Raw genomic sequence first — 13,344 nt, 5'->3', positions numbered from 1 at the left:
GCCTTGGGGGGCGGGGGCTATATTTCTGGGTTTCATGTGTAGCCTGCTGATATTCGGGCCAAGACTTCCTTTTCCGTGCAGTCCCCTTTGCAATTTGAGTTGCAGTTGAGAGATGATGTGTACGACCGGATTGTTTTAAAAGAAACCAGTTTGCAAGCTATTTTTAAACCAATAAAAATCCTTGTCTTACTATATCAGACAGGATATTCTTCCTATTTTGCTCTCCACACGGAATGTTTACCATACCAAAAACTTCTCCCATCCCATTCCCTTTCTGCATATGAATGCCATCTGTATATTGATTATACAACGTTTAAGCTTCAATAAAATTGAAATAAAAACGTACTGCAGCTTGAAATTCATCTTTTGATAGCAGTGGGAAAGCCGAAAAACATTGTTATTAATTCAACCCAAATCAGAGGTGACCAGTTAGGGTTAAAAGCAGGTGTCATCCATGCAGTGTCTGCATCAAAGACTTGAGGAAAAAAAACGAGACAGCAAACATCACAGTAACATGGAACAGTAACATAGAACAGTAACAATCCAGGGCCTCCCATTCTCTTTGCAGCTGCGGTTGGGAAATGGCTACAAGAGTTGAAGAAATATCTTACAGTGCAGCAGAGCTTGTGCACCTGTTATCTCAGAGGGGCTATTCTGATTCCAGATTCCCTTTCTGTCCTCAAGATCCCGGTGCCATGTCTTTTGGACTCACATAAAAGGAGGTCTCACATTTGCTTTTGCAGGAGGAAAGCTGGAGCGGAGGAGTTTGTGTGCGGGCACAAACCAAGGCTAAGCCACGAAAATGTTAATTGGATCTGATGTTCATATAAAAAACTTCTGCGTGGCTGTGATCGGGGGTCTGTTGTGTCAACACTGAAGGTTCAAAAGATGTTTACGGACCCGCATTATCAGGTACCTGCACACATGCAACTGAAGTATGTGCTGTTTGCGATGACAGACACAAACAGAAACACTGGAGGCCAAAAAGGTTTCCATAGAGCTTGATCTTTTTTTTCTTTCAGTCCGTTTCATCATATCATCACCTCATATCATTTTGTGGTTCTCCCTTTCTCCACATTTAAACTACACTTGCCCTCTTTTCTGGAAATGATTCCGTCATTATTTTTTTACACACAAGACCCAAGATGAGATACTGCAGATAAGCCGCTGACTGTCCCCATCAGTCACCTCAGGGGACGTATATTTGATTGGCCTGAGGGATGTTCTCTACCCCGCTGCACAGTTAACCACAGCCAGACTGGTGATTGAAATGGGACTGGGTGCTCAACCATGCATCACCAGACTGGCTCTCTTACAGGGATATGACACTTCGACTGACCCTCTAAGGTTAGAGCCATTATGATGCTGGGTGGGGGTGGAAGGAAAGGGAAATAAATAGGGCGACAGAGGGAAAGGACAAGGGAGTCCCTGAGAGAGGCATTTTGAGTTTGAGGAAGGAAGCCTGAGTGAGAGGGCAGATAATGAGGGAGTGACATGGAGGAGGAAAGAGGAGAATGGCCTATTAAAAAGGGAGAGATTCAAATAATGGTTTGAGCGTAGGATAGAGTGACAGTTGCAGATTTTTGGTCACTTCTAAGTGAATTAAATGACTTTACTTAGGTGAGAATTCATTCAACAATGACGTGACTCACAATTTTAGTCAAGCGACTTAACTATTAAAGTATACTGAGACTGATTCCAAAATTACCATAACAATTGAGCAATTGGAGTAATAATGTTTGCCAATCCTTGGAGGCTTCAATTACTATGCCGTATTTATTTTGTGTGATTGGAGTATGCTGAGCTCTTTCAAGATGAATTTGCTGGAAATGAGTTTTAATGCATTGGGCCTCTGAGACCCCACAATGAATCTAAATTCCATTTAATCTGAGGGGAGCCCTGGGAGTTGCCACAGGAGACAGGAATATATGCTCATCTCGAGAAGACGCTTATTCATCATGATAATTATTTCAACGCTTCAATTAATTTGACAAGATTATTTGCATGTGCCGCCATTTGCACACCTGTTTTCCAGTTGGTCTGGGGAAAACTGAGAGAAAATAGGGACTCTGGTGTTGTATTAGTATGTCCTTCACTTGCTGCACAGTGCTGCTTAACACGCCTGTACATTCATAAGATAGTGACAAGCATATGATGTTCTTTAATATAATGCTTGTAATGTGTTGTTTCATATGTGAATGGGGCCTGTTTTTAAATGAATTGTGTATAATACAATGTGTTTTTGTGAAGCTGACTCACAGCAAATTTGCATCCGTTACTTGTGGATATTAATGCAACATTTATGCAAATAATCTTCTCTTTGAATATTGACAGTGCATTTTTAAACAATATGTCTTGTAACAGCTCAAACACCATTGAAGAGTACTATGAATTCCCTATGGAAAAGAAAATATTTGTAAAACTACTGTAAAGAACCAAGACCATTACTTGAGAGAACAAAAGAGATCTGCAAGAAAAAAAAGTCAGCTTTTACTTTTACTGTAGTTAATCAAAGCACATAATTATCCAGATATTCAACATGTCACGTCCATCAAACACACCGACACTGATAAAAGAAAAACTTAAAAGGAGAGACAAGTGTATGAGATATTTAAAATTGAAATATGCTAATGTTAAATTATCATCTGTGCAGGCACAGAGTCTAATGTGACATAGTGCATGTGTATGAATAACTGTATATACACTGTCAACACACCTGTATTAGGCTTTTTTCTTTCTTTTTTTCTGCAAGTATTTTAAGCAAAGCAGCGCTTGGGAGTCATAACAAGATAAATTATTAACTCCTAGTTTTATCAATATTTCTTCTCATCCAAGGGTTGAAATAAAAACTGAATAATTCCACTAAAGCAAAGGAGTCCCAGCTCCAAATACCTTGGTTAGTATCATAACTAACAATCACATACGGGAGATAAAAATGTGTCCGGTGAGCTTGTTTGTTTATAACTTACAATTTGGGTGGGTACAATTCTTCCCATTCAATTTTTTATGACACCATGTCAAAACAGAAGCAAACACCAAGACACTCAATCTCATAATTTTTGTTTGAAAAATAAGTCCTTGGTTGCAGTAGTACAATCCAGCATGTGATGAGTCCGACAAGAAGTTGTCCACAGTATTCTGCCTTGTACCTGTGCAGATGTAAAGAGAAAATGTTCCTCAGTCAGTGTTTATAGTCCATGTAAGAGGCTTTATATGGTTTGCTTTTTAATAACTGGTCATATTGTTAAGCTTTAATCAATGTCTTTGAAATATTGCATTGACCGCAGCAAAGACCACAGAATGTTCTGCTGACAGAATAAGTGCATGTGTTTGTGAATTTGTTTGTTTTATAGAGGCACTCTTATGATTTACTCTTACACTTCAATATAATTGGATACACACACAAGAGACAGACGGAAAAACAAATCATGCTGGATCCTACATTTCCCAGAATGCAACTGTATAGTATATTTACTTTAACCCTCTTTGTCTCCTTAAGGGTAATAATATAAATATTCATAGAATGATTGATAAAGCAGTAAAAAAATGATTTGCTATATGAATATATAGTGGACTGGTGTCTACCTGAGAAGAGAATGAGGCACTGTTACCGTTGTTTGTACTGTTAGCTGCTCGCCACCGGCTCAGTCGTTGCCGTGTTGAGAGCCGTTCAGAAGCAATAGTAATTCTTTCAAATTTCACAACAACGGTTTGAACCGCCGACTTTCTTTTGAAAAGGGTATTGAAACTGGTACTAGTACAATAGTATGAGTACTACTGAGACTTAAAATGTAGCCATTTGTTTTTTTCTGTGACTCTAGAGCAAGCTTTCTATTACCATCTAAAAGCAGTCTTATTCCATAAAAAAACATATTTGTCGAGAGTGATGCAATTAAGTTGTTAATTAGCTGTAAAGTAAATTGTGGATTTGGGCACACCAATGCTATACACACACACAAACACAGGGCCATGTGCACAGGATTAACAATCAATAATTACTCCTCACACTCGGTTCCCTGTTGATACGGAGTTTTATCAGCGACTAAATAAGGAAGCATAGGACATTCCACTTCTCCTCAAATCACTGCATTGGCTTCCAGAAGTTTTAGGTTAATTTTGTTTTAAGTTCTCTTGTTTATGTATGAAGCACTGAATGTCCTTCCTGTGTCAACATGCTCAAAACAAACTACCCAAATCTCTCATTCACCTTGCACTGGTCTATACTGATGCTCAAGAGACGAGGCCTTTGGTTTTTGTGCTTTGTTGTTGCTCAAATAACCTCACTGAGGACTTCAGATTCTCTCTTAGTGCTTCTTTCAAAAGCAGCCTCGGCATATATTTTTTAATTAGTATCGACTTTGATTCAGCTTCTGATTCACTCCTGTCCGCTTGTTGGTTGTTTATTTTCTCTGTACATTACATTTCTCATTAAACATGTAACCTTCTACCAGAACATAAAATAAAATCACTATAACGTTTTATCAATACATGTTAAAATAGAATATGCACATATAATACAAAAAAGGAACCCAGATGTACTGTACATTGAGCACACATTCAACCAGGGCAATTACAGATGGATATGGTTATTCTCTGTGCCAGCTGTCAGCTGTATTTTCTACCATGACGGATATTTTACATTCAAATATAATTTTCTATTAAAGAGCAAAAGCTAAACCTACAGTATTATTTGAGTAGGAATTCAAATAGAATCCACATTTAGGAAACAAAGGTAGCATTACAAAGGCGTTATATAATTCTTTGCCGAGTATGCTTGTATCTACTATGTGTGCACATAAAGACCCAGTAGTGTGCACTTGAGAGTGAATGCATGTTCTCAAAATAATGACTCTCCTATTGAGCCCCACACAGTCTCTATATAAATGAACTCTGATTACATGTCTTTATGACTTGCTGCAATTGTACCCACTATGTAATGGCAATGGGACTATCAGGAGTGTTCATGAGGTATTAGCATGCTGTTGCAGTTTAAACACATTGAAAACTGCTTTAATGGTCAAAAGACACACTGAGCACTGGCCAGGCCTGGAAGACATCAGGTGAGAAGATCACGCTAAGAAGAACACATTTGTGCAACGATTATCTCTCCTAATACTATTAAGATGAAAAATAAATTGTAGCCACATTCCCAGCTGTATATCTGTCCATATCTGTATTCGGTCGTTTGTTGTGTAAATGCAACAGTGGGAAGCCTTTGTTGACAGAAACACGGGAGCCAAGACACCAGTCTTTGATGCCGTCACTCTCTTCTGTCAGAGACCACAGGAATAATATTCCTGTTTGGATTTTCACTTTAAGAAACTTTACCTGAGCCACAATGGAATGTCTAGAAATAGAATTCCAACATCTCAGTGGCATGAAAAATGAATGAGGCCATCTCCACCAAAAGTTCAAAAGGATCCTCTCGCCGCTCTGCCTCATATTTTCTCTATGCCTTTTTTTGTGTTGTCCCTTCGAACCACACTTGTGGTGTATGTATGTGTGTGAGCATTGAGAAAAGATTAAGGATGACGACAGATATGTCCACTAATTCTGACTGACTTCTGCATTAGCGTAACTGTCAGCATCTGCCTGTTTGTTGGTGTGTGTTCATAACAGTTACAATCGGATGTATTTTAGCCAAGGGGCCTGATCGGCCATACAGTAACTCTTCCCAGTGTTTCTGGACTGGGGAAGAGAGATTCCTCATTACAAGAAGTGTGCAACAATGCGAGTGAGTCCATGTGTCCTTTGTCTAATATGCTTTCAAGGATGTCAAGAAAATGTGGGATATTCTCAAAATGACCCTTGAATCAGAGAGAAAACACAGGACTCACCAAGGCTGAACTCCACCTGAGGCAGCTTGGGTGTTAGAAAAACACCTAAGAGAGAGAGAGAAAGAGAGAGAGAGAGAGAGAGAGAGAGAGAAAGAAAGAGAGAGAGAGAGAGAGAGAGAGAGAGAGAAAGAGAGGGGGGGAAATAAAAGTAAACATTAGGACAATGTAATAAAACTAAAAAATAACACACATTAAAAAGTGACTTTTGCTGTTTGCTACAACTATTGCTGACATTAATCATAGATTAACTTGTCAGATACTTTTATGATTAATCAATCAAATAATTTAGTCGAAACCCAAAGACATTCAATTAATAAAAAAATACTTTTGTATTTGTATTTTCTAGCAGTTAACTCTTAATGGTTAGCATGTTTTCCTTTCTTATCATCAAAAGTGTTAACGATTATTTTTACAATTTACTTTTTGATTAATCCACTAGTTTTTTGAGCACTGTAATAGTGTCCCTTCATTTCAAATGAAAAGGGATAACCACATCCCCCACAGAAGTTAAAGTAGACTAAGGGGCTAGAATCTGATCCTTATTCACCAATCTTGCCCCTCTGTGACAAAATTATAATCAGCACAAAAACAGATCTTCGGAGATGGTGTTCTACAATGCCAGAAGCATGACAGGATCCAAACAAGCCAAAGTGATAAACTGTTCATGTTAGATCAGACCTGGGCATCTTACGGCCCGCGGGCTCTCCCAGTTCGGCCCACGTGAGGTCAATCAAAAATGAAAAATAAATGAATAAGATGCACGCCATAAATGCAATACAACGGCACTGCTTTTACTTTGAAGGTGATTTATTTATGTGCGGGCGCACGCTTACGCAGCCTCTCCGACAGGCAGTGTTGCCAACTTGACGACTTGGAGACTGTAGTATCATTTTTACTCTTCTCTCAAATAGGAGAACTTTCCTCACATGAGGAGTTATGCTCAGAAGACGTTTGTTCTCTTTGGATCTACCTACACATGAGAACAAACATTCTCAGTGATGAAGTTCAACAAATCCAGATCCAGATCCTCTCTCACTGATACCTGTCAGCTGTCCTTTGAGTATCCACCTCATTCAACCAGACTTCAATGCACTCGTTCAAGCCCAACACAGACTGGACAGACTTTTTAATTGAATTAAGTTCAGCCTTATGGTTCGGCCCTCCACAACGGTCCCAATTTCTCATGTGGCCCCTCGGGAAAATGAATTGCCCACCCGTGTGTTAGATTATACAAACACAGAACGGGAGAATCAGTTGTCCTTGAGGGCTTGTGCCGTAATGATGAGGACTGACTGCTTGTATCATCTTTCACCAACTCTGTCTCACATTCATCACTCTCCCAGTGTGACACACACAACCATCCAAACACCAAACAGATGAAACACCTGCAGGAAGGTGCAACACATGGCGGGGCCCTAAACCAATAAACGCCACTCTCCTCTTCCTGGGGTGCTGGGACACAATTGGTCTCTCTAAGGCTCATCAACCCCACTAATGGGCCATGGATACTCGATACTTACTGATGTGTGGGAGCCACACTGCTTTAGGTAATAGTCATTTTATATAATGAGGATCCTTCACTAAAAATGATTTACTTTGCTTTATAATTACTTCAGTCACAACCCTTTCTTGGCAGCTTTTATGTCAAGCCGGGTCAATATATTTGTAAAGCCTTTCATCACACTTCAAGGTCTTTGCGGAGAACAAGTCTACTTCGATCTGACTAAACAACAGCCACACAACAAAATGATGCAATATTAAGGTAAGAAAAAGTGGAAGAGCAGATTTCATGTTGGGAAGACATAAAACCTGCCTGTGCTAAAATAATACCGCCAACCCATGACCCTCTACCGTCTGTATAATTAGCAGTTGTTAAACAGTTGTTCTCCTGGGATCGTTCATTTGCAAAGAAAGAAAAATTTAAAATAAAGTTTTGTATTTTTTTATATTCGCATGAGCTTCCTACTGAACCACAGTTATGCTAATACAGAAGATCCAGATATGTGCTTATAACTGACAACCCTCATGGGTGGAGAAAGTTTCCTACACTGTCAGTAAAAGTTCAAAAGGTGTTTCAGTACACCAGCTCAGATTTACTCCATGACTTGCTGCTTTTCTTTCCATCTTGGAGGGATACATGAAGAGCTACTCAAGATCACAGCAATGTTATGAAATATGTTTTGGGGGGTTGATATTATATATTTATTTCAAAAGCAGAAGTCAAAATTAGAATCTGGTTTGAGTTGGTTTTGGACTTTTTTTTATATACAGTATTCAGTGCTTCTCCTTGAAATTGCCAGTTCATTTTATACAGAATTGCAACTGACTGACTGAATTTGTACTTATTCATAGTATTCAATGTACATTTTCTAGTATCACTCTCAATTAGGATTTTTAATTTCAAGATCATTAATCACAAGTTGCTTTCTAAATTAGTAAAGGACCCTATAGTTTGGGAATTTAAAAGATGGTTCAAATCAAACGTTCAGAAGTTTCAATTATTTTTCCAAAAGTTGTTTAAATCTCTGACCACAACCAAACTCTTTGGAATGTTTAGTTTAAATTAATAATAAAAAATAAAATGATAGGGATTGCTATTTAATGAGAAGCATACTTAATTATGGGACTCAATAGCATTACCCCGTGTCCTCTTGAGTCACTAGTCTACAAAAGGATGAAAAGGCCCCAATGCCCTCTATAAATAAACACAAGCAACTTGCAGTGCATATCTAAATTCAGCAAATACTTAATTGGTAAATGGACATTAATATAGTGCCTTTCTAGTATTCCAACCACTAAAAGCACTTTATTCTAGAAGATGACCCGCTCTCACCCCTGAGCCACAGCCATTCCGAATGTGTTGACAAAACTGTAAGTTAAATCTCAGTTTGCTGGTATTTTCGAAAGTGTCAGAAAGTGTAGCTTGTCAGCTGCTGTCAGGATAGGCTACATTTGAATAAACAGGCTTATGCAAACTTAGTGCAATATCTGTTATGCATACAAGTAGAGTAACCTTCTAATTAATCAAGTGTACACAGGCAAGTTTATATATATACACACACACACACACACACACACACACACACACACACACACACACAGGCCAATTATGTGCGTAAATAAAATTTCAGTATCGCTATCTGGATTTCACATTACTTTCATCTTCCACCCATTCCTTGGGGGTCATGTATCCTCGTGTTATCAGCACCAAGGCTTCTTTGTGAGTGTTGATGAAACTTTAATAAGCCTGGATGTTCTGCGGCGGCAAAAGAGTCCTTTAGCTAGGTGGGCTGAGACAGTGCCAGCTGTTGGGTCTCGTCTCTGGTGGCATCCTCAGGGACTGTCACTTGAACGGCCCAGTTACTTTGGAGGACTCCATCTGTGCTAGACACCAACTTATCTGGTGATATAGCGGTAGAAAGCAATGGAAAATACCTTTGCAGAATTAATTGAATACAGATAAGGAGTAAAGCCAAGTCTGGGTCTGATATGGGTTGGGGATCATGAGAATAGTCTAAGCAACTAGATATGCGTGATAGTGAAGCATAAGAAGGGTTGGAGTTAAAGGATGTTTGAATTTCAGAGCACAGCTTGTGTGTGTGTCATGTATTTTAAGAAGGATCATGCCACATGCATTGATTATGAGACAAGCAGCACATGTGACAGACAGTATGTTACAGCTGTGAGAACAGAGACATGAAAGGAAACAGGGTGGCTCTGGAAACTGTTGTTCACACGTTCGCAACACCTCAGTATCCACATTTATCAAAAGTCAGGGATAAATTATGCTTCCACAACCAGAGGATAGGACACCTGTTATGTACTCTGTGACACCATTCTTGTCTTTGAGCAGCAAACACACCACATGTCATTGACCTCATGGTGAGAATCCGGATGACCAAAACAATGATTACAATAATTACCCATCACACGGAGAAAGGTCAAGCACCGTCTCTATCGCATCTCATTTAGCACACGGAGCTCACAGGTGATCTAGCTCCAACGTGTGGATAAGTATAAGAAGAAAAGTGGAACAGGTGTGGTATTTAAAATCGATATCCGCTGGCATTATGAATATGGTAATAAGCTCAGCAAGGTGGCAGGCGACACATCATGCAGATGTAACTCCCAGAGGGGCCCAAAGCAAATGAGGTGTGCCCGACCGCTATACTGCAGTTTCATCTGGCTCTAGAAATAACAGCACAGCCTCACTGTACCTCCAATCTATCACCCCCGTCTGCAGGTGGTATCAGTGGGGAAAAGCCGCGCTGAAGGGAGAGGAGAGAGTCATTTCTTTGGATGCGTGCAGACTAGGTGATTTCTCCAGAATGACAAAGTTAATTAATGTACAGGAACTTAAATTGTCTGTCTTGCAGATTATTTAACCCTCATCCCTTCTAATTGCCCTGCTTCCTCACCCACTGTGTAGTGTGATAACCACTCACTAGCTTCTAGCAGATACTCTGAGGAGGAATGGAACGAGGAAATGTGGGGGAGTGCGCACCCATGGGATTTCTCCTTATTCCTGACTCCACAAAAAAATAAATTGTGGAAAAGCTACAAAATACAGCCTGTCGCTGCTACAGTCCCCATCATGTGCTTCCAGCTCAGCTAAGAAAATCAGGCAATTTCCAAAAAGAGCTTTGATAAACCCCCTCGCGGTGGGTATAGCACACGATCTTAATCACTCCTGCTTATCCTCTTCATGAATAGATATTACATGTAAGGGCCTATGTCTATCAACAAATCTTTTTGTATTTTGAATATCATTTACTTTGGATTTAGAGATGATATTAATAATTCACTTACCATCGCTCAATAAACCAGTCCAAAACCTACATCACACGCACGCTAAATGCCATCTCTCTTTCTTCCGACTCCCACTGTCCAACCTAACCCTCCGCTGCGCTTCTCTGTTCTGTAGTTTAAATTGCCTAAAACAACACCTGCACATCCTTTCTGGTGATTCATTAGCCAAACTCACATACCGCTAACACGATTGATGTTTGCACAAACAGGCATCCTATTAGGACAAGTGGTGCTGAATGGGAGAGTGAGTTATCGTCACATTACTGCCCTGGGAGATTGAGAGGGGACAGATGGTTTTGTTGCCAGCGTTTAATGAAGTGTTGTGAATCAGTTGGGTGCGCTGAGGAGGTCTTGACTGTCGCGTCGATGGGAGATGTAGCGCTTAGGGTTAAACAAGGGCACGGAGTGAGACATTTTGCCTCTTGATGTCAAACATCGTGCAATGAAAACGCCATCAATTACATTGCAGCTTTCGAGAAAATTTGGTTATGAATAGTTAATAAGTACAAATTTTACACGGTATGGTGGGGAGTTAAATGCCAATTCAGTCCCACCTTAATAACTACTGAACAGCACCTGTCAAGAAGGAGGAGATAAACTATTTCACCTTGCGACTGATAATGTGGGGTTGTCAACTTGTCTTTTGTGCCAAACATGGTAATTGTGTGCTTTGCTCATCCCTTTTGTCTCCCAGGATGCTAAAGGAAAACAAAACAGAAGTACTGTGAGGTGTTTGTCATTTACCGTTATACTCCCACACCTGTCAGATGTCATCTCCAAACTGTGACTGTGTGATTTTATAGTAGGGTTTGCAATCAGGTCATAACTGTAAGAGAACGAGCACGTGTCCGGCTGTGTGCAAGCATGATAATAATAATAATAATAATGCCTGTGCATATGTATATTTATGTGAGGATGCACTGGTTTGCACATCTTTAGTTATTTCCCTATATGTGTGTGTGTGTGTGTCTGTGTGTGTGTGTGTGTGTGTGCGTGTGTGCGCGATAGCATGCCAGTAACTGCGGCTGTAAGCTGGTTCAGCTTGAATCCATGTGGTTCGAGGCAAAGAAGACAAGGCATCGTGAATTGCACTTTCATTCCTCTTTGTACGCATCCATTTACTTATCCCCATGGGGAAGATGATGGTGTTGAGCTTGCATGCCAATGCAAATGCTTAGCGACGCTGCATGCAGTGTCTGTCCTTTTAGTGAGCAACGGTATTAAACTTGGAAAGCAGGCTTTGTGGCATCACTGATATGGCTAATCTCTTTAGCGTTCGCCTGTTGTTGGGCACCGAGACATCTAGTTTGGCTCTGCCATTGTTAATTAGTGACAACACATTCAGGCACTATAGAATATGAATGCTATAAAAATATATATTTTAAAAGCAAAGTGCGCACGCACATGCACACAGGACCGCAGACAGACACATGCATGCACGCGCAGCACACAGGCACCTTTGTACAAACAGACGTGAGAGTGTTTCCCACACTTCAAACTCTGCAGAGCCACTAAATTAAACTCTTTTCTGACATGATTGACTACATTCAGACAAACAGCATGGGATTTGAATTCAACCACACTGCAAGAACCTAAGGCTTAATTGGAAACCTGTGGAAAGGCAGCTACGGAGTTTTAAAATGAATTCACGAGAACAATTTGAGGAGACATGTGACTATTGAGTTATCAACATGACATTGCTCCGAATAATTGTTAGTACTCCAGTATCAACAGAGTGCAGTCCTTTTGTTTAAAAAAATTATAAAAATCATAATTTTGATGACTCACCTGGAAACACTTTACATTTTAAGGACATGTATATTTATTGTTCTTTTGTAAGAACTGCAACAATGTGACCCTGAGACATCAAAGACGCTCCACTGAATTCAGTCATTCAGTGATTATTGATCATCGTTAAAAATCTCTCTCTCTCTCTCTCCAACACACATGCACACACACTCTCTCTCTCTCTCTCTCTTCCCAACACACATGCACACATTCTCTCTCTCTCTCCCTCTCTCTCTGTCTCTCTCTCTCTTTCTCTCTCTGTATGCGTGTTTGAGAGAGAGAGGGATAACCACTGCAAACACAAATAGAGGGAAAATATGCAAAAACTAAGCATCATTGAGACACGCATATATAGAAAACATTGAATGCTGTTGATCAATTCAAATCAATTCTAATAGCAGAGAAGGTGTTGAAGAGTTTAACTGAATGAGGGAGACAGAGGAGAGAGACAGAGGAGACAGGTTAAGCGACAGACAGGCAACACAGTGCAGTCAGCTCACCGGCAGCGGTCAGCCCTTCAGGGTTGGCATTCAGCTCCTTCATGTCAACCATGCAGTGTCCCAGGTGTTGGGCGCCGTCCTCCATCTGTCCAGCTTGCCCCCCAGCTCTGCCCCTTCCACCTCCTCTCCCACCTCCTCCACGAAACACCACAGTCCAGTCCAGTTCCTCGGCTCACACGCAGCCTTCCAAGCGGAAAAGCTGTCACAAAGATAGCAATCCGCTCGCCTTGCTTTCTTGCTGCCTCACAGCGCGCTCTCTGGCAGCATTAGAGATGCCTTTTGGAAACTAATACGGAAGAGAGGGACCAGCGAGGGACCTGGAGCAGCAGCGGGAGGGAGGGGGAGAGAGCGAGAGAGAGGGAGAGCGGGAGAGAGAGGGGAAGGGAGGAGTGATGAGCGAGTGAGACTCA

General features: G+C 40.6%; 1 protein-coding gene across 1 annotated transcript in view; it reads right to left on the bottom strand.

Annotated features, from left to right (window-relative positions):
* The window catches only part of inpp4b (inositol polyphosphate-4-phosphatase type II B), a 127,101-nt gene extending 114,067 nt beyond the window's left edge, over positions 1-13,034 (bottom strand). The window contains exons 1-2 of the mRNA XM_079219485.1: positions 12,935-13,034; positions 5,838-5,882 (exon numbers count right to left, since the gene is read on the bottom strand). Of these exons, the coding sequence (XP_079075611.1) occupies positions 5,838-5,882; positions 12,935-13,019 (130 nt within the window). The 5' untranslated portion in view covers positions 13,020-13,034. The remainder of the gene's footprint in view (positions 1-5,837; positions 5,883-12,934) is intronic.
* Between the last annotated feature and the right edge of the window lie 310 nt (positions 13,035-13,344).

Source organism: Taurulus bubalis (genome assembly GCF_910589615.1).
Source record: "Taurulus bubalis genome assembly, chromosome: 6".
NCBI classification, from domain to species: Eukaryota; Metazoa; Chordata; class Actinopteri; order Perciformes; family Cottidae; genus Taurulus; species Taurulus bubalis.
Note: the sequence above shows the minus strand (reverse complement) of the source record. Positions and strands in the feature narration are given on the sequence as shown.